Source organism: Osmerus eperlanus, chromosome 1 (assembly GCF_963692335.1).
Source record: "Osmerus eperlanus chromosome 1, fOsmEpe2.1, whole genome shotgun sequence".
NCBI lineage: Eukaryota > Metazoa > Chordata > Actinopteri > Osmeriformes > Osmeridae > Osmerus > Osmerus eperlanus.
In genome coordinates this window covers 24147374-24173270 of record NC_085018.1, presented here as the reverse complement: position 1 = coordinate 24173270, position 25897 = coordinate 24147374, and the positions used below count along the sequence as shown (strand labels likewise).

Below are 25897 nucleotides of genomic sequence, written 5' to 3'. Positions count from 1 at the left end.
TTTAAATTACTGTTTTCTTAAATATATATATTTGTTATTTATATTATTGTATTTATTGTCAAATAAAACAACATCAAATGTGATCATACTTGTCATACTAACAAATCAGTTAAATCCTGCATAACTCAAAATCAAACGGTGAAAGCAAGGATTGTTTTCCTCTAAGAACAGGACAGTAATGATCAACCATCATTTAAGAACTCAAGGCGGAACTGTGTTAGCTGGGAGGGGCCAGGAGGGAAGTCTTGCTGTGTTGTGATTGGCTCAGAGACGTGTCCCTCATAGAGTCCTCCTGATATGACAAGCGTGTCTTCATCTGAGATGAATAGGTCACCTGAAAAGAATAACATTGAACATTAACTAGTCATTGATCTATGGAAACAAATCAGTGACATAATGTTTTGAAGTATTGAATATTGTTAGTTAAGGTGGTAGGGTGTGGTTTGCCGTCAGACCGGGTGAAGGGGGGGGGGGGGGGGGGGGGGCAAGTTTGTGCGATAGACTAATGCGTTCTGCAGAGAAGGGACACTGGCGTTGGTCACGGTTTGGAATGGAAGGGAGAAAACAGGACGACGGCGGATATCTTTCTATTTTTTTTGGCTACGTAGTTAAGGCGGCAAGCGTGTGTTGCTTAGGCGGCCGCCTTAACTGAAAAGTGCTGTGGGAAACCCGGCCGGATGTTGCAATCTGAATTTTTTCGGCTCTAATTTTTTGGATCTGAATTTCACCAGTCGAATTTGAGCAGCCTGAATTTAGTTATATTTCAATTTCTGAAGCTCGAATTTATTTTATTGAATTTTTGGGATCTGAATTTTGCTGTTCGAATTTGAGCAACCTGCATTTCTGAACCTTGATTTTTGGTATCAGATTTTTTTTTTACATATAAATAAATTGAGATTTGAATTTTAAAGAGGTGAATTCAAAACCAACAAATGCGGTGGTGTTTAAACGTAAATATTAAGTATTCAATGCCTTTTAAAACTCAAAACATATCATTGATTTGCTTCCATATTGATCACTTCACAAGCACATGCATTTGTGGCGCAGGCATTCGGTAGCAGGTTAAACACTCCTATAATGTATATAGTAAATACTGTTGACAAAGACCTATAAAAGTTGAGCATAGTGTTTTTGGGGGGATGTTCTAGGGCTTACCAGTGTTTTCAGTGAGCGGCTGATGTGAGTACTGGACTCTTCTCTGGTGGCATCTTGTCATCTGGTACATCACCAACCCCAAGATGGACACCCCCAGCACCACACTGAACACCACGGTCAGGGTCTTCTCATAGTCATCCAGCCTCACTCCTGTTCCTACAATCAAGGAGAGAAACCAGGTGAAAAACTTAGATATGCACACAGACATTCTGTGGGCTGAGTGTCCGGGACAGTAAGGTCAAAGGTCCGACACTGAGCTTACCTCGTGTGTCGTTAAGCGCTGTGTTGGTCGTTGACACCCACGAGGTGGTGTTAGCGGTGGGAGGATCTTCACTTGGTGGATGGGAGGGTGAGGCTGAGGTGGCATTCACAGTCTCGTTCGAAGCTGGTGATTGAGTCGACGGCATATTGGACGTGGTGTTGAAAATCACAGTCGTAGCCGGTGATTGAGTCGTTGTCAGATTGGACGTGGTGTTGAAAATCACAGTCGTAGCCGGTGATTGAGTCGTTGTCAGATTGGACGTGGTGTTGAAAATCACAGTCGTAGCCGGTGATTGAGTCGTTGTCAGATTGGACGTGGTGTTGAAAATCACAGTCGTAGCCGGTGATTGAGTTGTTGGCACTGTGGTGGGAGGAGAGCCTGTAGGAGGGGTAGATGTGGTGTTGGTCTCCCCGGCTTCGGCTGCAGGCCCTGGGGTGTGGGTGCTTACAGAGCTGGCCGTGGGGGCTGTGGAGGTGCCAGCAGAGCCGTTGGGTGGAGCACCTCCTCCCGTGATCGCAGGCGTGGCACCCGCTGTTGTTGTGAGCATTCCATTGGCGGCGGAGGTTCTGTTCAGCGTTGCCGTGGCTGGGTTTGAAACCCCTGTCGTGGCAGGTGAGATGGTTGGGTGGTTTGGTCCCTCTGGAGGGCTTAGGGCTGCGCTGGCCAGGGATACAGATAGCAGACATCCGACCAGGAGCAGAGAATACCTGGTCTCCATGATCAACCGCACTCTTCTGCTTGGATATTTGTGCCTATAGCTTAGATTCAAAGTTTGTGATCACACAGTATTACAAAAACACTCACTGAATTGTGTTGAAGTTTAAACACTGTATGCTAGTTCCTGATTCACAAACAGTTGTTGCCATAGCACTCTCCCTTATAATACATATTATTATATATTATATATTTCTCTTTGTAAAAGGTACGGATATGAAGTGAAGGACATGCAGTGTAAGCAGAGACAGCCCTGAGCCCTCTAAAGCGTAAGGACAATACAGTAGGCCGTCACAACGTTGTCAAAAGAACCTCAACAAACAAAACCAATGCACCTGTGCTTTTAAACCCATAGAAGGTAGTGAGACAGAGACCAGACCTACAGTATCTACAGAATACACAACAAGCTTCGTATTTCTAGTTTTACCGTATCCTGTGTCAGTTCTTTTAACAGTCCAACAACAGCTTTTTATTACGTTACGCGCACAACTTTGTCCCGACTGAAAACCAGGAAGTTATTGTCAGTGGCTGGGCACTCCTGTGGGAGAAACAACAGCCTTATCCTTAGGCCAGGGGCAGGTGAGGGGGCGGATCCCTTCTTTGTCAACTTCCTTCTCTTGTGAATGTTGCCATGGAGACAGAGGTGATCAACCAGTCTACCACTCCCTCTCTCTTCCCCCCCCCCTCTCGCCTTCCCTCTATCTCACACTGTTTACGGTCAACATTGTTCAAGCTATTCTTAACACAACAGCCATGTGGAGATTGCAGTACTAAAACATTAGTGACTTAGTGTGTGAGTGTGTGTCTGTGTTCCTAACAACCATCTGTTACCTCTGCTAGTGTTGTTTTGCTCACTAACAGGTTCATGAAGAAAAAACAGGACACAAAAAAGCCTCTTCTCCAGAATCTGCTTCAGGAAACAGGTGAACCAAGCACTAGTAGTTTATTAACAAATCTTAAGTCAACAAATAATATCTTGAATATTACCACACAGCATTGCGAAACACTAAATCTACAATATGACACTGTACATGCTGACTGACTGCCTTTGGCATACTAATACTATAGGAGACACATTAATAATCACATTATTATTGCAGAGAAAATATTTAATTCAGACACATTTTTATTCAAACAATAAAACGATATAATCAGAAAAGCCTTGAGTAGAGAAGTTTATAGTCAGAAAAGGGAATGAATGAATGAAACGCTGCTGTGAAAAGCTGTGTCTGTCTGTGTTCTGAGTCTCAGAGTAATCAGGTCCCAGCTTAGCTAAAGATTTGTTTCCAAAGATGAGTCACAAAGACACACCTCAACCTCGTCTCCACCTGCTTCAGAGAAACAGGGCAGATCTCCTCTCAGCACCAGAGCTGCAGAACACCTGGTGAGGACGCAGCATCCTGACCCCGTCTTCACATCTTGGTGACTTTCTCCATGTCTCGGTCCGTTATGTCAAACACTGAGACTGCGAAGGCCAGGTTGTCAGTGCCCTTCTTCAGCTCTGATCCATCCTTTTCCACCAGCTCTGGTTCTGAGTCCTGTGGGGATGGAACGTGGTAGTTATGATGAAATGATGCACAGGTTGATCAGTCATCTTTATGTGAATGTACTTTGGTGTTAGACCAGGCCCAGTATGTGATACTGCTGGGAACCAGTGTGAACCAGACAGGCAACCTACACATACCTGCATTCAAACCTAGACTGAACCTGCATTCAAACCTAGACTGAACCTGCATTCGACCCTAGTCTGAACCTGCATTACTAGAACCTAGACTGAACCTGGGATTGAACCTAGACTGAACCTGCATTACAAGAACATAGACTGAACCTGCATTACAAGAACATAGACTGAACCTGCATTACTAGAACCTAGACTGAACCTGCATTATTAGAACCTAGACTGAACCTGCATTATTAGAACCTAGACTGAACCTGCATTAATAGAACCCAGACTGAACCTGCATTATTAAAACATAGACTGAACCTGCATTACTAGAACCCAGACTGAACCTGGTATTGAACCCAGACTGAACCTGGGATTGAACCGAGACAAGCAGACAAACCTGGGCGTGTCGTCCACAGTTGAAGCAGATCAGATCATTCTTCCTGACAAACAGATCGGAGCAGAGCCTCTTCTGCTTACAGCCACCTGGACACACACAGACACACCATCGGTGATTCTAGGTTTTAAAACTGTGGGTGCAAAGGGTAGTAGTAGGAGGGGCCAGGAGGAAGGAGAACTTACCTGTGATAGCGCTCACCAGCAGACCAGACGTCATGGTGACGAGAGTGCCCAGCACACAGAAGTAGAGGTAGGACAGGGAGTACCAGGAGTCAGCCAGCGCTGGACGCTCTCTAACACAACAAGAGGACTAGTCAGGACCAGTCAGGACCAGTCAGAACCAGTCAGGACCAGTCAGGATCAGTCAGGACCAGTCAGGCCCAGTCAGGACCAGTCAGGATCAGTCAGGACCAGTTAGGCCCAGTCAGGAACAGTCAGGATCAGTCAGGACCAGTCAGGATCAGTCAGGACCAGTCAGGACCAGAGGGTTGTCATGTTATCAGAACATGAATCTTTGAAAGTGTCTTTTGCTCTTGTGGATTTGAGTGTGTTTGTCTGCGTGTGTGCTTCTGTGTGTAAATGACTGAACATGTGTGAACATCTGCCAGTCATTTAAGACCATGTATCATCTACTGTAGGTCCTGACTCGACACCATGTATCACCAGATGTAATAGGTCATACAGAGCTGACTCACTCTGGCAGGGGGGGGAATGTGACCGCGCTGGTCCAGGGTGCCACCGTGGTGGCGTTGAAGTCGACCGTGCGGTTACACCCGGCCGTGCTGAGGGGGAGGGGGTTGGTCTTGTAAGTCGTGGGGGGGTAGATCTGGGCTCCAATCCCCACCCACAGGGTGATGACCAGCCCCAGGATCAGTCCTGACAGCCCTCCCTGTCACACAGATAGCAGAACCACACACTTCATCTGTGATTGTTTGCATGTCGACATTGATTGGATCGAGTTTCAACAACCAGACAACAACTGGTGTGTATGTAACAGATTGTATATCAATTAATAAGTCACGATTTTCCTCCCAGCTTTGAATATTTTGTTTTACCCATATTACCTGCTACTAGGTATTTTCAATAGATTTAAACAGCGACTAAAGAGATCATATGTGAGGGTGTAGCTGGAGGGAACAGCCTCTGCAGGAGAACATACAGTCACATCTGGAACAGGACTTACAGTGGAGTTTGTGGTACGGAAGAACATGCCGAGCAAGTAGAGTCCGAGGAGAGGGCCACTGATCATCCCAAACACAGAGAGGGCGGCCTGAGGACAAACACACACACGTTAAGACACTGACATACATACATCCCCACACACACACATTAAGACACACACATTAAGACAAACTCACACACGTTAAGACACTGACATACATACATCCCCCCCCCCCCACACACACACACACACACATACACACACATTAAGACACACACATACCCACAAACAGATCGACAGATACCCACAAGCACAGACACACATGCATAACCAGACAGGGGGCGCTAGAGAGCAGTGCTTCAGAACAGGCTCACAGTCACACGGTGGCACAGTGTGTTGAGAGGTTAGCCACCTGTAGGATGCTGCCCATCAGAGAAGCCACAGCAGCCATCCCTATGCACACCCCTCCAAAGAACACACCTGGAAGAGATCAGTCACCGTAAGACCAACACCTCATCACTACAAACACAGCCAAACAGTAAACACACCCTCCACACACTGTCATGGATATTTATGAATAAATATTTGACAATCCGAATCAGAATGGGCTTTATTCACCATCTAAGTTCACACAAACAAGGAGTTTTCTGTGGTAGGAAGGTGCAATACTTATAAGTGTGGCTTATGTCATATGAAAAAAGGGATATATATATCATTTATATGATAAATGACGCAAAGTATTGTCTGTCAGTCTGGCTCCCTGCAGTGCAGATACTCACTCAGTCCCATGTTGATCCACAACACCTGTTTCTCTGTCAGGTCTTTCCACACCGGCTTCACAAAGTCCTCCACGGTGACCGCCACCAGGGCGTTGATGCTGGAGGACACTGTGCTGGGGGGCAGAGCACAGCATGTACACACTACACCATCCTGCATGACACACTACACACTCCTGCATGACACACTACACACTCCTGCATGACACACTACACACTCCTGCATGACACACTACACACTCCTGCATGACACACTACACACCGTTGCTCCTGTGTGCCCAGCAGCTGTTATGTTATACAGAGAGTATCCCAAGCAGAAAAAGATCATACTTAAATCCAATTTGAATGTCTTAAATGAGAGCTTAATACATTTTTTTATGTATTTCAATTTTTCTACATAAATTGGAAGCGTACTTAAAATGTTTATGGTTGTCAACAAACTTTGTTGATGTATGTTGGTACATGCACTTTGTAAGTGTGCTTGAAGTTCAGTTTAGTTTTGCTTGTGAGTTGATCGACGATATGTGAAAGGCTGTGAAGAGTCGGAGATGTGTATCAGCAGGTTCATGTGACTAGTTGTGAGGTGTTTTGATTGGTCCTGGTTGGTCGTTGGCTGTGATTGGTGGTTGGTTGTGATTGGTTGTGGTGGAGGGGCTGGAGTTCTCTTCTCACCTCAGGGTTCCACTGTATGCTGCAGCCACAAACAAGCCAGGGACCCCAGGATAGGCTGCCAGAATGTCCATCACCAGGTATGGAAGTAGCTTTCAAACACACACACACATACACAGTTACACACGCACAAAGATACAAACACACATATACACACACATGCATACAATATCAATGAATTAACATCAATGTAGTTAGTGAAGTGAACGTGAAGGCAGTTAGAGAAGTCAGTGTGGATGCAGAGAGTGAAGTTAATCCTGCAGGCCTACCTGGTCCAAAGCCCCAACGTCTCCGTTGCTGAGAGGGTCACAGTCCTTGTAGATGGAGAACATGGTGATACCAGAGAACACAGCCAGGCTCACCGTCACACAGAGACCGACCATGTTCACGTACAGAGACCTGGGCGCACAGGGAACTTAGTCCATCTTTTATAAGCATTTCTACGCAGATATGAGAACATAAAACACGATGCGTGAATGCGGCTATTGAAACTAAAGTGCTTTTGGATGCTCCCTAGAAAGAGACAGAACAAAGTCCTCAGGTGACATGCAGTTATCACACGAAGCAGCTGACGGCTTCAGAGGACACAGGGCGGCAGGAATATTCTCTCATTTCCACACCTGCACCAGCTGAAATGAAGCTTGCGCAAGTTCAGTCAGGCAAGACCGATCCCTGCACTCGGGTTTAATCGTAGTGTACACCACTCACTTCCCTGGTCCGGCGGTCACTGGGGTTCAAGTCGATTAGCGCTCCCGCCTATCAATTAATGGCGTCACATGATCCGTGCCCTTAAATATGATTCTCTCCCTGTGTAGTTTGTCCATGCTATCAAGTGCGCGACCCTCCACCACCCCGTCGCCTCCCGGTTCCTGTCTCAGTCTTCGGCTCGATTGGTCGTCGGCTGCCGCCACCGCCACCAGTGTCTGGACTCTGAACTCTGGATTCTCCTCCGGGCGTTGGGCAGGCGCCCGTTGATCTATATAATTCCCGTGGGGTTCAAGCTCCAAACACCATAGTACATTTATTATTCTGTAATAAACATCTTTCACTCATCCCAGGTCTCTCCTGATTGAACGTCCGACTGTTGTCCTGCATCAGGAGGCGTGTGGCTCTAATCGAGATGTCGTCAAAACAGAATTTAAGATTTAAGTAATAGAGACGTTATTGTTAGGGGTGGAACAATATATTGTGGAACAATATATCGCAATACAACAATTTTACAATATGTATCGTAGAGTTATGGCAATATTTTTACAATATGACGTCAATTTGATCCTATATTGGTTGAGCTACCAGCACTCGACCTACTCTGCACCTGCGTCATGCGTGCATTCATTGCATTCACAGAAATCGCTTGAACTGAGTTAACTAAATGTACAACAAAGAAAATGATTGAAAATGTTTAATGTTTTGGAAGTTAATCTGTTAATTGAATTTCATTTAAAATGTTGTTAGAAATATCGTGATACGTATTGTATCGTATACCCACTATCGTGATACGTAATGTATCGTGAGCTGAGTGTATCGTTACACCCCTAGTTATTGTTGCACCGTAATTAAGTATGAAATATGCACTTGTGATTGTTGGTCGTCTGCTGTACCTCCTACGTGCTCTCTCTGATCACGTGATCTCTCTGATCACGTGATCTCTCTGTAGGTCACTCTGGATGGAAGGGGCAGCTGAATGGGTCACATGCGAGACGTGAATGTACTCACATCTTGGCATGCGCCAGGGTCTTGCAGGAGATGTAGCGCTGCACCTGTGATTGGTTGATGGAATAGATGGAGGTCCACATGATGCTGCCGCCCACCACGATGGTCCAGAAGGTGTGACGCGTCAGGGGGTCGGGGTTAAAGCTGCGGAACGCGCACAGGAAGTCAGAGAAGACTGTGTTTGTGTGTGAGAGAGAGAGAGAAAGAGAGAGAGAGAGAGAGGGTAAGAGTTATCTATCAGATGTTAGATAACACACAGAGCCTCTGTGTGTATGTACGTGTGTGTGTGTGTGTGAGAGAGAGAGAGAAAGAGAGAGGGTAAGAGAGCCTCTGTGTGTGTTTACGTGTGTGTGTGTGTGTGTGAGAGAGAGAGAGGGTAAGAGAGAGAGAGAGAGAGAGAAAGAGAGAGGGTAAGAGAGCCTCTGTGTGTGTTTACGTGTGTGTGTGTGTGTGTGAGAGAGAGAGAGGGTAAGAGAGAGAGAGAGAGAGAGAGAGAGAGAGAGAGAGAGAGAGAGAGAGAGAGAGAGGGTAAGAGAGCCTCTGTGTGTGTTTACGTGTGTGTGTGTGAGAGAGAGAGAGAGAGAGAGAGAGAGAGAGAGAGAGAGAGAGAGAGAGAGAGAGAGGGAGAGAGAGAGAGAGAGAGAGAGAGAGAGAGAGGGTAAGAGAGCCTCTGTGTGTGTGTTTACGTGTGTGTGTGTGTGTGTGAGAGAGAGAGAGAGAGAGAGAGAGAGAGAGAGAGAGAGAGAGAGAGAGAGAGAGAGAGAGAGAGAGAGAGAGAGAGAGAGAGAGAGGGTAAGAGAGCCTCTGTGTATGTTTATGTGTGTGTGTGTGTGTGTGTGAGAGAGACAGAGAGAGAGAGAGAGAGAGAGAGAGAGAGAGAGAGAGAGAGAGAGAGAGAGAGAGAGAGAGAGAGAGAGAGAGGGTAAGAGAGCCTCTGTGTGTGCTTCCGTGTGTTTGTGCTTACTTGAAAGCGTCCAGCCGCCCCCCCTTGGAGGCGTCGTCCCAGATCCGGCCAAGCCCCCCCTGGATCACCGCTCCCCTGGCGATGACGGCCACGAAGCCAGCCAGCATGATCACCATCTGGAACACGTCTGTCCAGATCACTGCCTTCAGACCTCCCTGGACACACACACATATACACACATGCACAGACATACACACACACACACACACATACAGACACACACGCACACATAAACACAGATACACACACATACTCACCACACAGAAAGACACAAACAACAACAGTAGGTCAGAGACGCTAGCACCTGTATTGAACGCAATAGTGATGCAGATTCATCCAATACTCAATCAATCAGCCCCATTCCATGACACACATAAATACACATGTATACACATATACACACATACTATATACACATGTATACACATATATACACATATATACAGCACATCCAATGTTTATTTTGTAACCCTGTGCAGAGTGGGAGGGAGATAATGGATGAAATACTGACCAAGGTGCAGTAGATGATGCACACCACTCCTGTAGCCACTAATACGCCCCACAAGTTCAGTCCTGTGACTGAAACACACAACACACGCCTTGATCCGGGTGTCAACACACTTCCACTCACCACTATCAGTAGACAGCCATCAGCCGACAAGCATCTCTGATAGATAACATTTAAAGGCAGCGTAACATCTACAAACGCAGCACTGAACATGTAGGATAGGAGATAAGATACTTTTATCTTATCTCCTATCCTACATGTTTACAAAACTGTCTGGTTAAGAGATAAAATGAGGCTCAAGTGTCCAGTCAGCTTTTTTTCAGAGCACCAAACAGCGTCTTTTGTCTATTCCGATTGAGGAGAGAGAGCGTGCGAATGCCTAAAAAAGTATTCAGATTTTTCATGCGGATGCAAATAGAAAATCTTTGAGCTTTGCAGAAAGGCGCTGGTGTCGTCACTGAAACTCTATCTTAACTTAGCCGATATTTTACAAAAATATTAAACTAGCCTACTAGCTAATGGTCCAGAGCTGATGAGGCACTGGGAAGTGCTCCCCGGCCTGAGAAAAACGCCATGGACACGCGCCCTGAGAATAACTCTTTTGCACATGACTTACTTTGATTGAGGGCCAGAGCTGGTGCGTAGATGACCATGCCGGTGTACAGTGCCTGGAACATTCAACATAATCCATTAGCTGATTGAACGCAGACGCACATGTACACACACACATGCACACACACACACATGCACACACACAGCAAGTTAAACATTCATGATAGTAATCAGATATCCCTGGAGAAGCACATCATAACAAAAACAAGATGTTCCTATGACAAGTTCATGTGTTACGCATCCAGCGATGCACTCAGGAAGATCTAGAACAGCATTTTGATGAGGTGTGTGTTGATATGGAAGAATCATATGTTCTTCATGTTGTTGAAAGCCTTCAGTAGTTACCGTTTGTACGATATACATGGATGTCCCGATCACACGAATCAACTTGTTGTAGCGCATCTCCAGATACTAGGGAGAAAAGGGAAGATTTTTGTTTGAAGTTTCTGTGTTGTTCTGTGTTTTTGCCATTTGTAAAAAGTAAACAGGTAGAGCTAGCCTATATTGGAATGATTTGGTCCTGCTCCTCGTGACAGTTTCCTAGCAACGTATTCCAAACTATAAAAAAAATAAGTCTGAATCATATTCTCTCAGAACACAAACAGCTGCATTTTGTGTGCGAAACCTTACATAACTGCTAGCTACCGGAAGTTGTTGACCTGGATTGTGGGCGTATGCAAGTTAATGCGGAAATGTCAGTTGGGCTTCCGTCAGCGCGCCAAAACGTAACTATGGGCGTTCCGGTCATGATGAATTAAAGGCAAAATTTAGTTTTAAAATTTGTATTAATTTTATTAATAATTTACAGTATATATATATTTTTTTATATTGATACATTTTTCATATTTTAGTTTTCATTGGTTTTGCAGCCCAATTGCATTACCCTTGCCGCTCACAGGTTAGGAATCGCTGTCCTAGATAGATCAAAGGTTCTTCCAAGGATCTCCTTTTGGGGTGACATCAAATCATCAATTTCCAGTTCCTCCTTTCTGTGTGTTTTTATGGCGTCAGATTTGTGTCACACACAAATCATAAGAGGGTCAGTGCCTCCATAGGTTTCTGCCCTATAATTGTCAAAGGTCAAGTAGACTCTCACTAACAGAATTTCACTGCACAAGCATATTTTACCTTTACCTAAGTACAGTACCCACCCTGTCCAGGTTCTCTCTACAGTACCCACCCTGTCCAGGTTCTCTCTACAGTACCCACCCTGTCCAGGTTCTCTCACCTCGTAGGTGCTGGTGATTCCCAGACGGTAGAAGAGAGGGACGAAGATCTCGGCCGTGATGACGGACATGATGGCGTACGAGAAGCCGAAGATCCAGAAGGCCGCTCCGTACAGGTAGGCTTCGGCTGGAGTGCCGATCACGGTGATGCCAGACATGAAGCTGGCGGTGAGCGACATGGCCACCGGCACGGCTGACATCTGCCGACCTCCGAGCAGGAACTCCTCGCTGCTTGTGTTCGTGCGTCCTCGGATGGCCTGGAAAAGGCCGATGCCGGCGGCTCCGAGGACCGTGCCAGCGAACACCACATAGTCCCACACGGAGAAGGAAGCCACAGGCCCGCCGGTACCCGTCATGGTTAATAAGTCCAGCAGAGAGCTTCCGAAAAGTAACTACTGTGTCATCTACGTTCACCTTGCTTTACTATGTAACTCACCTCAAGGCTGTAAACAGTCACTGCTTCGTCAAAGTCCAATGGAAACCAAAAACGATTCTTCCAGGAGCCAAGAATTTATCACACCTAAATTCACCTACACCTCGCCGGAGTATCTAAATGCAATCCTCAGAACGTTTAATTTGACAAACTTTGTAGTTATAAAAGATTTCCAGGATTTGAATTAGCATCTCAGAAACACCTGGGAATACCTATATAAAAAACACCAACAAAGTTTCAATACTAGTTGCACCACAGGTGTAGGCCTATCTTCAAAAACTTTGCCCTAAGATCAACGTCTAAAACAAACTGTTCAAGCAAAGTCAATTGTAGAAAATGTACCATTAGTAGAAACACTTACGAGTGTTGACACAAGAAGGACAACTGCTTTCAGTTAAGTTCACCTTCTTTAAGAGTGGTCAATGAATCCTGTATACTCCTCGTAGAATCCCAACATCAAGCTGCTGGTTCTAGCAGCTTTCTGTCTTGGCAGGCTTCACTCGTTTGAAGATTAGTGAATGATCAGCGCGGCCCTCGTTTATGGACCAGGAAGACTGCTCCTATGGCTTCTACAGCTTAAGAGCCTTAACACTGAAGGTATCTACCCTCCATAAAGACGTTTTAGTTAATAATCTCTCAAGGACAGAGATACCAAGGCGACTCCTAATAAAACTGAGAGGAAACTTGCTTGCAAGAACACTTTACCAGACCGGATGTTAATCATCATTGACTAATGCTTTAGTATTACATTTTGTGTGCTCAAACTATCTCATTTGTGATGAGAGGCTATGTTAAGCATCGAGGTCATGATTTCTCTTCATTTAGAATTTCCAGTATTTTTAGACTCAAGATAAGCCACCAGGGTGATAGGTCTCCTAGGGAGGGTAAGGAATGGCTGATGCAGAGTTGTTATTTCTGTGGCGTCATTTAAAAAGATACAATAAAACAGGAATTCAACTTTTCTTTTTCTATTAAAACTTTTTACACTTTAAATATATCCATATGAAATTATCCAATATACACTTTAAATAAATCCATATGAAATAATCCAATGTAACCCAAATAATCCAATATTAAAAATATCTTCATTCATAAATCCAATGCTGAGACAAAACGATGAAAAGACACAAAATGTTTTCAACAGAAAAACATTCTTTAGTTAGAGACTTCACAGCAATAAAAAACATGGATAATCCTCATCAATCATTTACCTCAAAAGCAAAACACAAGTAGATTAGACACTTGGTATAAGTTTATGTTTAAATGGTAGATGGTTAAGGGCCCTACAAACACCTGCAGTGATTATCCTCTTCCAAGTTAAACTGAGCTCCTGGAAGATCAGGTGATATTTAGATTGTTAGTGATGGGAACATGTCCTGATTTGACAGGACAGAAGCATCCTGTACTGTGACAATGTTATTGACATTTCTGACTCATTAAATGTTTCTGCCTCATCAGCGGGCCATCATGACAGTGTGTAACCGTGGCCTACTCCCTACTCTCTGTCCTGCAACTGCAAACTACAAATCAAAGGAACATCTTAACTGTATACCGTTCAACCGAACAGTTGAAAAAAAAGGTTGTCTTGTACTGTAAGGAGTAGGCCGCTAACCTCACCTGCGACCTACATTTGTGTGTTCCTAACTTTGTTTCTCAGAGTAAGACCGCTTTCCTGCCAATGCTGACCAATATGCACAGAAAAAACTGAAAGCTTTGAAGTAGGTGTCACAGTAGAATAGTGTATGAATTCCTTGTCTTTGAACAGGAAAAATACATGCGCTTAAATTTAAACCAGCAATATACAATCATGGTTTATTAATGCTGTAGTCATATTTTTTAGATGGTTGGGCAGCATTTGTTTAGGCCATCATGTTTGTAGAAGCGGTATAAAGCCCTTCGTCTTGTCTGTTCTGCCATCTTGTGAAGCCTATGCAAACTGCATCGACATTTATCTGTAGAACAACTTTAAGTTTGTTAAAAGGCTCAAGGCTTTTTCCACAGGTACACTTGCACTTATAGCAGCTCATGTTGTTTAATTGTAACTTGTTTAACTACACGCTCTTATGGTTCTTCCCTTTGGCACTTATTTTGGTTGTTCACAATGTGTGCTTCATGTTTTGGCTACTCGCAATGTTTTGTGGCTATCTCGTTGTTATGATCAGTGACCTATGCACTTTGTAAAGCTCTCTCTTGGAAGTCGCTTTGGATAAAAGCGTCTGCTAAATGAATAAATGTAAATGTAAAATGTAAAGTTTGTAGTCGCATTCACTCCGACAGAGTTCTTGGCGATGAAACCGACTTGCTTTGCAGACTTCCTCAACACTCAACAGGAGTCCGAGAGGAGGGACCGAGGCTCACGACCTCCCGGTGTCGTCCTGTGTGCCGTTCGCTTCGTGGTCATCATTTATGCATGTCATCCTCATAATGGACTGATGGCTACTGGTTCCCTGTTTTTGGAGATGGGAGATAAGGAGCCGGCTGGAGGCCAGGTGGGCGACGGCCTCTGTATAAGACCACCAGGCACTGTCGGACACAGCAGAAGCAGGTAAGACAGAAGCTGAGCTGACGTTCTGTTATATCTCTCAGGTAAGTGTCTTCTCGTGGTCAAAAAAGAAGCCTTTCTATATGTAAATTAATACCAAGCCTGTGTAGACTCAAATTAATAAATGAATACAGTTTAAGAATTCAAGGTAACAACGTTTCAGAGAACCCACTATGAAACACAAAGCTATAAAATCCACTGAATTCTTCTTTTTTATTTTTGCAATTCTTCCTCATACTGTCAATCCCTTCATGCAGGTACTTGTCGAGACAAGGACGATCATCTGTTCCTCCCAGCATCATGGACTGTCCAGTTTTCTACTGGGGGCTTCTGTGTGTGCTTCTGAGCCCTGCTGTTTCCATCTGTGTCCCTACCGACTACACTGTGTTCGTGGAGAAACAGGAATGTGACTACTGTGTGGCCATCAACACCACCATCTGCATGGGCTTCTGTTACTCCAGGGTTAGTGACTGTTCAGTCAGATCAACACTTTGAAGCAGGGGCGTAGGTTTGTTTTCATACGTGGGTGTGACAGCTCTTTTAAATAAGTGAGGATGATATTAACTCTATGTCTGTTGAATCTATGTTTACATACAGTAGGCTACATGTGAGATTTTATTCAGTTAGCAGACGCTTTTATCCAAAGCGACGTGGGAAAAGTGTAGATAGACCTTATATCACATTTATAGCAGTGTATATTTGTTGTACTTTATTATACTTTCTTCCTGTTTATGTAAGTCTCTGGAAGAGGTGCTGTATAGGTTGGAACTAACTAGCTAACTAAGCTCTGTTGTCAAAATGAAAATAAATAGAATACACAGTACATAATCCCTTCCAGGAACATGTACTTACATGTTATTATAATTCTACCGCACACATTATCTTGAAATATTTTACCGGTGAGCCATGAAGTAAATAACCTGTGTGACGTCACTAAAACATTAAATGTATTCGTGCAGCCCTTTTTAGGAGCTATTTCACAGAGGGCTTCACACACCCTAGAGTACCGTACCTAAAACCAACCTAAACAGGTTTAAACAACAGCTAAACCTGTATCTTCAGGACAGCAACATGAAGGAGCTGGCGGGTCCTAGATTCCTGCTCCAGCGAGGTTGTGTGTACGACAAGGTGGAGTACAGGACAGCTATCCTGCCAGGGTGTCCTTCCCACGCCAACCCCCTCTTCACCTACCCTGTGGCTGTCAGCTGCCACTGTGGCACCTGCAACACGGACAGCGATGAATGCGCCCACAAGGCCATAGGAGACGGTGCCCGGTGCTCCAAGCCGCTGAGACACCTGTACCCATACCCTGGCCTGAGCAACTACATTAGCCTCGACTGACCGGCCTGTTTGTTTTGTTGGTCGAAGCTGAAGTGCAATGCTGATGTATTTTGTTTTGTCGTATTTCTTTCCCCTTCCCTTCTGCCCCAGATGAACAGGAAGTTTTTTTTGTTCTTTTTTTATTTTGTGGCTTTGCATTTATTTTGCTTTGTGGTGCGTATTGGTGAACGTATAGAGAGGTGGTACCATTGTTAGCTTGTTAGTTTACATTGTTTGCACCGCGTGAGTGTTCTTTTTCAGTGTCCGGTCTGTGGTTTGTGGATGTGCTTTTTGTTTACAACTCAATGGTGTCTGATCCTTAACGTTTTTATTCCTCTCAGTTCTGTTGTTCCTGCTGCCGCATGGCCTGTTACTGGCTCACATCGTTATTGTCTTCTGTAAACCATTATAGCTTTCCTTGAACTCGATTAAAGCTTAGGTCTTGAAATAGTTTCTCGGTAATCTAGCATTAATCACATCCTATGTGGAAACATTTCATGTTAACATCAGTGCGCAGACAACACAGGTGGCTACAAATGGCACACTCACTTCAACCTTGACAGTTCTCTGTCTGACTTATGTATTATTGTTGCATGTGTGTGGTGGTACCCCTCCCTTCTGGATGCCCTCCAAACGTATGTTTATTTCTGCGTGAGGCTCAATTTCTCCGTTCGACAGAGAGGTGTCACAGAGCCCACGCATGGTTCACGTGCAGGTCCGAAACATTCAAAAGGCATTCGGGGGACAGCTGTATCTTATATATAGATCAGGACAGCCCAGAGGGAAGGGGACTTGCGAGCAAACATACCTGATTAGATGATTACTTAATCTGACATCATCGCAACTTTCCGTTGCTTATTGCTTTTCAAGTGGAGTAGTCACAGGGCTAATCACTTTCACATGCTAGCGGGCCGGGGGACTGAAAATTCATTCACAACATTGAATTCCCGATGTAGACCTGACCAACCTTGTATATAGGCTATTAAAAAAGCAGATTGATGAAATAAATATACATTATCAAAATGTAAACAATCGTAGGTATACTTATGTAAACCCCGGTTTATTTATTCGTTTATTTCGTTTGTGACCTTCAACTACAAGAGAAAAAGTAGGCTAAAACCACATATTGGCTTCACGTTCTACAGTAGTTCAAGTGTTGGAAACCCCTCACTCGTGATGGGTTCCAGCCAGGTATAACCATTTCATACAACAAAAGGTAATTTCACAAATTTCTATTAAAGAACCAAACTATTTAGATAGCAGTAGCTACTAGTATAAGGCTGGCCCGAAAACGCTTCTAGATTTCTCTAATCCCTGGGTTTGTGTTGACATGGTCACCACCTGTTTATGTTGTGACTCCGTAGCCCGTCGAAGGCAATGTAATTACCGGTGATTATGAGTCACCTATGACTAGTTGTTGTTCATCTTCTTCTTTTGAACTGTGCTCACAAAGTTGACCTGCTTTGACTATTTAAACAATCCGTCCGACTAGACAACACAATGGTGTGAATCGCCGGGCCGACATTCCCATCTACAGGGTGTTTGGAAAGTCAAAGCCCTAATGCTGTATTGGATACAGAAATCGCCAAAATGGAATTTTCCCCTCTCAGCATTCCTGTAGCGTCTGCTATGTGGACCACATAGCTACCTACTCTCACATTCTGACACACCATGGGTTGTTTATGCTGAATTCTACTATAGCAATTTCTCCATGTTGATTCTGGACATTTTACTGCCTACGGCCTTTTGCTATATGCATGTCTGATCCTTGATCCTCTGTCCTACTTTTTGATATATTTGTATGCTGCTTTGGATAAAGCTAAATAAACTAAATGTTATGTAAATGTAAATTTGCTAAAGATTCCCTTGATGTCCTTTTGATGTCCCTTTAAAGGCTATTGCTCCTCACTGCAATAGCCTTTAATTATTTAGTAACAATGTCAAACAGTGTTACATTTTGTATATGGCTTTAAAATTAGAGATTAAGTGACAGTAAATTTCCAGTGAATTTGTAGCGGAGACCCTAAAGCCCAATGAGAAGTCAATATGTAAATCATCGAGGCCATGATTGGTTGATTTCTTACTCTCGCTTCGAGGGATCCTCCCCCAAGATAAAATATCAATGGAATTTTCCAGCCCGTCTCAGAAGTAAAGAGAAAATCGTTACCATAGCATTTACGAGAAGAAAACGAACACTAACTACCTAAAAAAGGTATCTACCAATACATAGAAGTGACATCTATATCTAAGGTGAGTTATTGGCCATGTTTGAAGTGTATATTTGTGTGGAATTCTAATATTAAGATAGTATGAATGTAACTGGCTGCACCGTCCGAATCCATTGTGTCTATAGACTAGCTAGCATAGCTAACAATTTACGTCTCTTGGTTAAGCGTTATTGTCTAGCAGCATTTAAAGTTCGTAGCTTGGTAACCACACAGCTAGACTAAGTGCTACAATGATTGCGTATCGTTGCATTGTACTTTAAAGAGTTTTGAAACAGTCAAAAGTAAGATAGTAGCTGTTATCAGTTAGAACCACAAGTTGGGTTTCAGTGCAGGAAGAACACAGCATGTTTAGTGGTAGAATGTGTGCATCCTCAACGTTATTGTAACTGGAAATGTAGACAAATTAGAGAAGTTTAGTTTCTACTGTGACTGACTTGACAAGTTAGAGCGCGATCACATTACGCCATTGAATGCCCTTGTATGGAATTCCGGCGTATGTGTGCTGGTACAGCGTACGGTATGGACACGCCCCTTCCTCGCTCTTTTGAAGCCGGTCAGTACGTCACACCCTCGTGATCCTTTACTACTACAGTCATCAGGCGGCGCGAGGCAGCTCGTTAAGTCCATCCGGTCCGTAATGTGCGTGGGATAGGCTTTAAGCTTTTAGTATCAATGTTGCATGTGTACACTAGGAACTGGTGAGGTGTGTCTATATTTAACCTAAAGTCCGTCACCTTTTAGGACTCTACTCTTCAGCTCATCACCACTTTATCTTCGGACCTCGGTGGTCACTACTGCCATCTCTATTCATCCGTTACTTTTGAAGCATCCATAACTCAGAATGACACAGCAACACATCAGGTATGTCTGTCATCTTTCCCTCCAACACACTTCTCTTCCATTTAAACCTTTTCAACACAACAATTATTTAGTAATTTGTTGCTAGTTACTTTCGCTTAATGTTAGTAATTTATGTTATAACGAACTTAAGATTTCACTGTTGGAAGACAGAGTACATGTTTCCTGATATGACTTCTATGTTGTTAAAGCATGTTTTGTGTTGTTTTCTACAGCCTTCCAGCTAAGCTGATCAACGGGGGTATTGCTGGCATCGTGGGTGTTACATGTGTGTTCCCCATCGACCTTGCTAAGACCAGGTTACAGAACCAGAGACAAGGGAACCAGGTCTACAGGAACATGTAAGTTGTTCAACTTTTACAATTCTGGTTTATTTTTAACAAGTATCTCGATACAGTTTGCTTTGACTATAGTCAGTCTTATTTAATATTTTTTATAATATCTCTTAACGTGTTAACAAAGCACTTGAAATTATCAAGCATCAAATCTAGACAGTTTCTTATGTTGTAAATCCTAAAATGGTCTGAGTCATTAACTTCTACATCAATTGTAATCGTATGGTAGCTAACATTATAAAAAGAGGCCATTATAAACATTTACGTAAAATGTAAATTGTAACTTTTCTTTCTGTTTTCTATATGTTTTAAATCCTTTATGATTCTAGGTCTCTAAACTTCTAATTAATTAAATATTAATTCCATGTGAGCTAACATTCATATAAAACAATATATAATTAATATAAATTAACTTAATTTAATCTTCTAAAGCCTGTATGAAACTAGCCCTGTAATAGTGACTTGTCGTTGCCACGGCAGGTACGTTTCCACCCTGGTCTGTGTGAACTTGCCCGTTGTCCAATCCCCCATCCAGCTAGTTGTTTTAGCTACAGAATAACTCGACCAGAAATACCAGTTGTGTGGTCTTGAGGGCTAAACTTCAAAGGGGCGTTGTCGTGCCTTTGTGACCTGTGTAAACAGAGACAACCCTCTCCGGTCATTGTTCCATAGCGACTCATTCCAGACATTGTTCCATAGCAACACCATAAGTAATCCCCAGGAAAGGGTCTTAGCTCTGGTCCTGTACAGCCGCCCCACATGCAGCTGCTCTCAGAGCAGGTCTGTGTGACCACTGGGCAGGGCTTGGGTGGTTCAGCAGGAGATATACCAATGCTGGGGGGTTTATTGGCTAAATTGCATGAAACACACATAGAAAACACAAACAAAAGATTTATTTATTTAATAACTTTTCTTTTTGGTTAACAGGATGGATTGCCTTGTGAAAACTGTTAGATCGGAGGGATACTTTGGAATGTACAGAGGTAAGATTCATTCAGGTTTTAGTCCTCAAACCCTTGTATACGTTAGAAACTCTGGATGTGAGTCATAATAAAACCTGGTTGTTAAGGGTTTGCCTGATTTCTCATCACATTTGCCTCTATGACACCCTCAATGTACAGGCTAACTACATCACACTAGCAGATTAATATTTAAATGTATTAACAGGCTAGGATGACAGTGTTGTCAATGTAGGCCGTAAGTGGCCACAGGAAATTCTACATTTATATCAATGGTCTGCTCATGTATGTAACAATGGCTGGGTGATGCTGCCTTAGAACAACTACTATTTGTGTCCTTGGGCAAGGCACTTCACCCTACTTGCCTCGGGGAGAATGTCCCTGTACTTTACTGTAAGTCGCTCTGGATAAGAGCGTCTGCTAAATGACTAAATGTAAATGTAATGTAAATGTACTATTTGAAAATGTCCGTAATGTTAAAAGACTCGGATTGTAACAAGCTTGATGTTAAAAGCAGAACTGAAGGGAGATGTGTTTTAAAGGAGGGAGGTTGTGGAGGTGAGGGTGGAGTGTTAGGGTGGGGGTGAGGGTGATCCACCTGTGTGAGGTTTGCTGTTGGTTTGCATCTGTGTTTTTCATGTTGCAGACGTGGTCCCCCTGGGATAGTGAAAGCTAGCAGCCACGATGGAGGCAAATCATTTGATGGTTCTTACAACACTGCTCTATTTTAACTAGGCACAAATTTTCCATTTTGTAATGTATTTTGTCATGTCCTGTCTGTTAAATTTAATTATTTTGCTCTGGTCATTAACATCGGTAATTCCTCTGTCCAGTCTTCTTCATCGTCTTGTCTCTTAACACCTTCGTTTCCTGTCTGGTGTCTCTCTCTCTCGCTCTGGCTCGCCAGCAGCCAGCTGTTGTCTCTAGATTCATTTTCTTAACTGTTTCCACTTTGTTGTTTTAGAGAAACATTGGGGCATGTGATCAAACCAATATTCTAATTTTTCTCATGTCTGCCGTCTCTGTGCATCCCCCTCTTCTTCTCCTGACTCGAGTTTTACCCCCCCCTTCTCTCTCCAGTCTGTTAATCTCTCATGTGCCCTCTCTCTCTCTCCCCCTCTCTCTCTCCCTCTCTCATGTGCCCTCTCTCTCTCCCCCCCCCTCTCTCTCTCTCTCTCTCTCCCTCTCTCATGTGCCCTCTCTCCCCATCTCTCTCTCCCCATCTCTCTCTTTCCCCCCTCTCTCCCTCTCTCTCATGTGCCCTTTCTCTCTCTCCCCCTCTCTCTCCCTCTCTCTCATCTGCTCTCTCTCTCTCTCTCTCCAGTCTGTTAATCTCTCCTGTGCCGTCTCTCTCTCTGTTTCCCTCTCTCCTTCTCTCTCTGTTAGAACACTCTGTAGCTACATTCTGTACCATACTATATCCAATGGATTGATTGTGGCAGGAAATGTTTAGAGAACGTTTTTGTCACACACACAAAAAGAGATGTGTTGATGAATGCATCGCTAAGTGTCTGTTTTTCCTCCGCCAGGCGCTGCGGTAAACTTGACCTTAGTCACCCCTGAGAAGGCTATTAAACTGGCGGCCAATGATTTCTTCCGCCACCATCTGGCCAAAGATGGGTGAGTTGGCACATGACAAAGGCTTAGCAGAATTCCTTGTTAAATTAGTATAGTTTAGAGGTCAGTCAACCCCCCTCCCCCCCTTCTAAAATCAATGAATAACGATAAACGATGCTTTGTTTCTGATGTGTAGTAGTCTACACATGTGCTACTTACTACCAACCAGTGCCGGGTAAGCTGTTGGTGTGTGTTCCTGCGTGACGGTGTGTGTGTGTGTGTGTGTTGCAGGAAGGGCTTGACGGTGATGAGGGAGATGTTGGCTGGGTGTGGCGCGGGCATGTGCCAGGTGGTCATCACCACCCCTATGGAGATGCTGAAGATCCAACTGCAGGATGCGGGCAGGCTAGGTAAGCAGACATCACCACTGTGTGGGCTTTTACTGACACTGCTGTGCATTTCCATACATGACAACAGTATCCAAGTCATGTGATTGACTCTCCTATTCTTATTCCTCATCTCCTCCATCTCTCCTCTTCCTCCTTCTCCTCCATCTCTCCTCTTCCTCCTTCTCCTCCATCTCTCCTCTTCCTCCTTCTCCATCTCTCCTCTTCCTCCCTCTCCTCTTCTTGGTTGCGTGTCCAGCGGCCCAGCAGAGGAAGCCGGCGGCCATGATGGCGTCCAGCATGCTGGCGTCTCCCAGCGCGGTGCTGAGTCGATCCTACAACGTTGGCCCCGCCCACGCCGCCACGGCAACCCAGATTGCCAGGGAGCTGTTCCAAACCCAGGGCATCCAGGGGCTCTACCGGGGCCTGGGGGCCACGCTCATGAGGTAGACACCATCAGCTGTAGGGAGGAGGGGAGGAAGGTAGACACCATCAGCTGTAGGGAGGAGGGGAGGAAGGTAGACACCATCAGCTGTAGGGAGGAGGGGAGGAAGGTAGACACCATCAGCTGTAGGGAGGAGGGGAGGAAGGTAGACACCATCAGCTGTAGGGAGGAGGGGAGGAAGGTAGACACCATCAGCTGTAGGGAGGAGGGGAGGAAGGTAGACACCATCAGCTGTAGGGAGGAGGGGAGGAAGGTAGACACCATCAGCTGTAGGGAGGAGGGGAGGAAGGTAGACACCATCAGCTGTAGGGAGGAGGGGAGGAAGGTAGACACCATCAGCTGTAGGGAGGAGGGGAGGAAGGTAGACACCATCAGCTGTAGGGAGGAGGGGAGGAAGGTATCAAGGAGCCTCGCATGAGGTAGAGAACCACAGCTTTAGGGAGGAGTGGGAGGAAGGGGGGAGATGAGCAGAGAGGAGGGAGATCTGTGATAGGCTCTATGGAGGCTAGTGGGTTAATCTCAGGAGAAGCAGGGCCTTCAGAAGATGTTTTACACGTCAAACCGACAAATGTGAAAGAAGCCTGCATGTAGCGTGACGCCTCCCTGACCAGCTCCTGCTCTGTATGTGTTGTTCCAGAGATGTGCCCTTCTCCATGATCTACTTCCCCCTGTTTGCCAACCTGAACCGTGTGGGCCAGACCAGCCCCGGCCAGCAGGCTCCCTTCTACTGGGCCTTCCTGTCGGGCTGCCTGGCCGGCAGCACCGCCGCCGTGGCCGTCAACCCCTGTGACGGTGAGTCCCTCCCCCCCAGAACCGAGCCCCCCAGCACACCTGGAGGTCCTCCCCTCTCCTGCACACCCCTCCCCCCCTCCCAGATTCTGGTCACAGCTGGCAGGTTACTGACCTAGCCTCTGTCCAGGGGTTTGTGAAAGGGTACATGCTCTCGACAACCAGCCTGAAACCGGTTTTACCTGTGTGTGTGTGTGTGTGTGCTTGTTTCTGATTGTGTCTCTGTGTGTTTCAGTGGTCAAGACGAGACTGCAGTCCCTGACGAAAGGAGCCAATGAGGAGAGCTACAATGGAGTGGTGGACTGCATCAGGTGACCTCCTCCACAGTCTGCTGCTAGTCTCTGTTCAGTCTTCCTTCATATCTACTGAGTCTGCCTCCCTCTGTCTGCTAGTCATGTTCATATACGTCTACTCTTTTTTACTGCATTTCAGTGTGTTCCCATGTAGGAGTGCATTTGACTCAGAACAGCCACTGCTGTTATTTTCTGTTTGCAATACAAACTTTTTTTTTTTTTGGTACAAATGCTTGAGATCAGTCAGAGCACAGATGTTTTCAGAACTCTGTCAAAGTTGCCTGTCAGTTTCAGACAATTTGGAAAGCACCCACCCTGTACGGCTTTGTAAGAACCACGCTGTAGTGAGAACATGGCATCAGTTAGCACCTTCCTGTGTCTCTGTCTGCAGTAAGATCATGAGGCCGCTGTCTCCTGGGTAACCTGTGTCTCTCTCTCTCCCTGTGTCTGCAGTAAGATCATGAGGCCTATGTCTCCTGGGTAACCTGTGTCTCTCTCTCTCCCTGTGTCTGCAGTAAGATCATGAGGAAGGAAGGTCCTGCTGCCTTCCTGAAGGGCGCGGCCTGCAGAGCTCTGGTCATCGCGCCCCTCTTCGGCATCGCCCAGGTCATGTACTTCGTGGGCATTGGAGAATACATCCTCGACAACGCATCCATCAACTTCCTGTTTTCGTGAGCCCACTCCCCCCTCCTCCTGGTTCTGCACAGGAAACACTCCCCAGGGAACCCAGCCCCAGCCAGCCTGCTACTGCCCCAGCCAGCTACCGCTACAGCACGCATTAGAGGAAGTCACCTACTAACCAGGCAGGGACACCTGCCAGAGCGTCGAGGTTACCCGTGCAAGCTGCTCGCTGGGCTCCTGAACTTCCTGTGTGGCCTATGTCACCTCCACTTCCTGTACGGTTCTCCGGCTGCTCGTAGGGGCTGGGAGCGCTGTTTGCGCGTGAGGAGATGTGCTGGGCGGGGGACTCGCTGGTCCCTGCCCCCCCCCCCCCCGGTTCCCTCCGTGAGGGAGAGGAGGGAGCGACGAACAAAAGCTTCCACAATACTTTTTCCACTTGTAATTTTTTTTATGATGATGCAGTTTGATATTATTTTGACTATTTAAGACAATTCCACATTTTGCTATTGACTGAAATAGTTAGCAGTTCTGGCATTCCTGGTGAATGTGTGCCAGTGTTTTTGGTTAACATATTCACATTCTCATGACATTCAAATGTCAGCATTTTAGTCTTTGTCTTTAATATGAAACCTTTTGTTTTTTATTTCAGTTTCACAAAGAAATGGTGTTTTGTCAAATACATTTTCAGGTTATAAAGTTTATTTTTGGAAAGGGGTCTAATCACCTAGGCTTGTTAAGAAACACCTCACTAGCGACCCCGATGAGTTCAGTGGTCCATGAGAAACCTCAGATCTATATTCCGTTACATGTGATATTGTGGGACACTATTAATCTATTGAAGGAGTCTCTTTGTTTTTGTGACTTTTTCACGTTCTGGCAAGCACTTGATGTGTGTGTGTGTGTGTGCGAGATGGTTGTCTAGTCTTCTACAGAGATTAGCAGGGTCCAAGGTTGGACAGAGTACATATTGTGTTAAAAAGAATAACTTATTGTCTTGCTGAGGGCCATTAGGTCAAATAACAGTTTGGGGTAAGGTAACATAGCAATTAACTGGTAGTTTGAACAAAAACATTCTGTGCAAGGGGAAGAAAGTAGTCAGTTTGAAAATATGCCACAGTATTTAAATCCTAATGGAAATGTTTGCCTTAAAGTGACTGATGAAAAGCTGTTACATGCAGAACAGCATTTCAATATTACTGTTACACTGTCTACTTGTCCTGTGTTTTTGTACAAGCAGTAGATATATTAAAGTATACCTAATAAATGATGTTTGGTGTTAACTGTGAACTAAAATGAGTTAGCAAGTGT

At 44.9% G+C, this 25897-nt stretch overlaps 4 protein-coding genes across 8 annotated transcripts; 2 read left to right on the top strand and 2 right to left on the bottom strand.

The window, feature by feature from the left end:
* Positions 1 to 34: 34 nt before the first annotated feature.
* si:ch211-105j21.9 (sialomucin core protein 24-like) lies at positions 35 to 2726 on the bottom strand. 3 transcript variants are annotated; one of them, XM_062471937.1, is made up of 5 exons: positions 2559 to 2624; positions 1589 to 2175; positions 1418 to 1504; positions 1156 to 1311; positions 35 to 334 (listed from the first exon to the last, which is right to left on the bottom strand). In XM_062471937.1, the coding sequence occupies exons 2-5, from the start codon at positions 2133 to 2135 to the stop codon at positions 183 to 185; spliced, it is 942 nt and encodes a 313-aa protein (XP_062327921.1). In that variant the 5' UTR covers positions 2136 to 2175; positions 2559 to 2624; the 3' UTR covers positions 35 to 182. The 3 variants fall into 3 exon arrangements, with proteins under 3 accessions (XP_062327921.1, XP_062327913.1, XP_062327905.1); XM_062471929.1 differs by having other exon boundaries at positions 1418 to 2169; positions 2608 to 2726; XM_062471921.1 differs by having other exon boundaries at positions 1418 to 2175.
* A 508-nt stretch (positions 2727 to 3234) lies between these two features.
* slc5a8l (solute carrier family 5 member 8, like) lies at positions 3235 to 12848 on the bottom strand. The gene is made up of 15 exons (XM_062471884.1): positions 11826 to 12848; positions 10943 to 11008; positions 10602 to 10653; positions 9989 to 10056; positions 9478 to 9632; positions 8517 to 8657; positions 7070 to 7199; positions 6804 to 6892; positions 6135 to 6247; positions 5768 to 5835; positions 5377 to 5463; positions 4889 to 5082; positions 4377 to 4486; positions 4195 to 4280; positions 3235 to 3669 (listed from the first exon to the last, which is right to left on the bottom strand). The coding sequence occupies exons 1-15, from the start codon at positions 12177 to 12179 to the stop codon at positions 3544 to 3546; spliced, it is 1839 nt and encodes a 612-aa protein (XP_062327868.1). The 5' UTR covers positions 12180 to 12848; the 3' UTR covers positions 3235 to 3543.
* Positions 12849 to 15027: 2179 nt separating this feature from the next.
* On the top strand, positions 15028 to 16569 carry tshba (thyroid stimulating hormone subunit beta a). The gene is made up of 2 exons (XM_062471844.1): positions 15028 to 15260; positions 15861 to 16569. The coding sequence occupies exons 1-2, from the start codon at positions 15099 to 15101 to the stop codon at positions 16137 to 16139; spliced, it is 441 nt and encodes a 146-aa protein (XP_062327828.1). The 5' UTR covers positions 15028 to 15098; the 3' UTR covers positions 16140 to 16569.
* A 1671-nt stretch (positions 16570 to 18240) lies between these two features.
* Positions 18241 to 25869, top strand: slc25a55a (solute carrier family 25 member 55a). 3 transcript variants are annotated; one of them, XM_062471816.1, is made up of 10 exons: positions 18241 to 18368; positions 19088 to 19207; positions 19420 to 19545; positions 20467 to 20522; positions 22028 to 22118; positions 22347 to 22465; positions 22701 to 22887; positions 23524 to 23678; positions 23911 to 23986; positions 24484 to 25869. In XM_062471816.1, exons 2-10 carry the CDS (start codon positions 19188 to 19190, stop codon positions 24641 to 24643), a joined length of 990 nt encoding a protein of 329 aa, XP_062327800.1. In that variant the 5' UTR covers positions 18241 to 18368; positions 19088 to 19187; the 3' UTR covers positions 24644 to 25869. The 3 variants fall into 3 exon arrangements, with proteins under 3 accessions (XP_062327800.1, XP_062327807.1, XP_062327814.1); XM_062471823.1 differs by lacking the exons at positions 18241 to 18368; positions 19088 to 19207 and adding an exon at positions 21145 to 21203 and having other exon boundaries at positions 19527 to 19545; XM_062471830.1 differs by lacking the exons at positions 18241 to 18368; positions 19088 to 19207; positions 19420 to 19545; positions 20467 to 20522 and adding an exon at positions 21168 to 21188.
* Positions 25870 to 25897: the final 28 nt, after the last annotated feature.

Excerpts from the sequence above, each read along its gene's own strand:
- si:ch211-105j21.9 (XM_062471929.1), bottom strand. The coding sequence starts at position 2,135 with ATGGAGACCAGGTATTCTCTGCTCCTGGTCGGATGTCTGCTATCTGTA. Across the intron at positions 1,312-1,417 it reads AGCGCTTAACGACACACGAG|GAACAGGAGTGAGGCTGGAT; the intron begins GTAAGCTCAGTG and ends CCTTGATTGTAG. Across the intron at positions 335-1,155 it reads GCCGCTCACTGAAAACACTG|GTGACCTATTCATCTCAGAT; the intron begins GTAAGCCCTAGA and ends TATTCTTTTCAG.
- slc5a8l (XM_062471884.1), bottom strand. The coding sequence starts at position 12,179 with ATGACGGGTACCGGCGGGCCTGTGGCTTCCTTCTCCGTGTGGGACTAT. Across the intron at positions 10,057-10,601 it reads AGCTCTGGCCCTCAATCAAA|TCACAGGACTGAACTTGTGG; the intron begins GTAAGTCATGTG and ends TGTGTGTTTCAG. Across the intron at positions 4,281-4,376 it reads GCTGGTGAGCGCTATCACAG|GTGGCTGTAAGCAGAAGAGG; the intron begins GTAAGTTCTCCT and ends GTGTGTGTCCAG.
- tshba (XM_062471844.1), top strand. The coding sequence starts at position 15,099 with ATGGACTGTCCAGTTTTCTACTGGGGGCTTCTGTGTGTGCTTCTGAGC. Across the intron at positions 15,261-15,860 it reads TGGGCTTCTGTTACTCCAGG|GACAGCAACATGAAGGAGCT; the intron begins GTTAGTGACTGT and ends CTGTATCTTCAG.
- slc25a55a (XM_062471816.1), top strand. The coding sequence starts at position 19,188 with ATGACACAGCAACACATCAG. Across the intron at positions 19,208-19,419 it reads ATGACACAGCAACACATCAG|CCTTCCAGCTAAGCTGATCA; the intron begins GTATGTCTGTCA and ends TGTTTTCTACAG. Across the intron at positions 23,987-24,483 it reads GGAGTGGTGGACTGCATCAG|TAAGATCATGAGGAAGGAAG; the intron begins GTGACCTCCTCC and ends CTGTGTCTGCAG.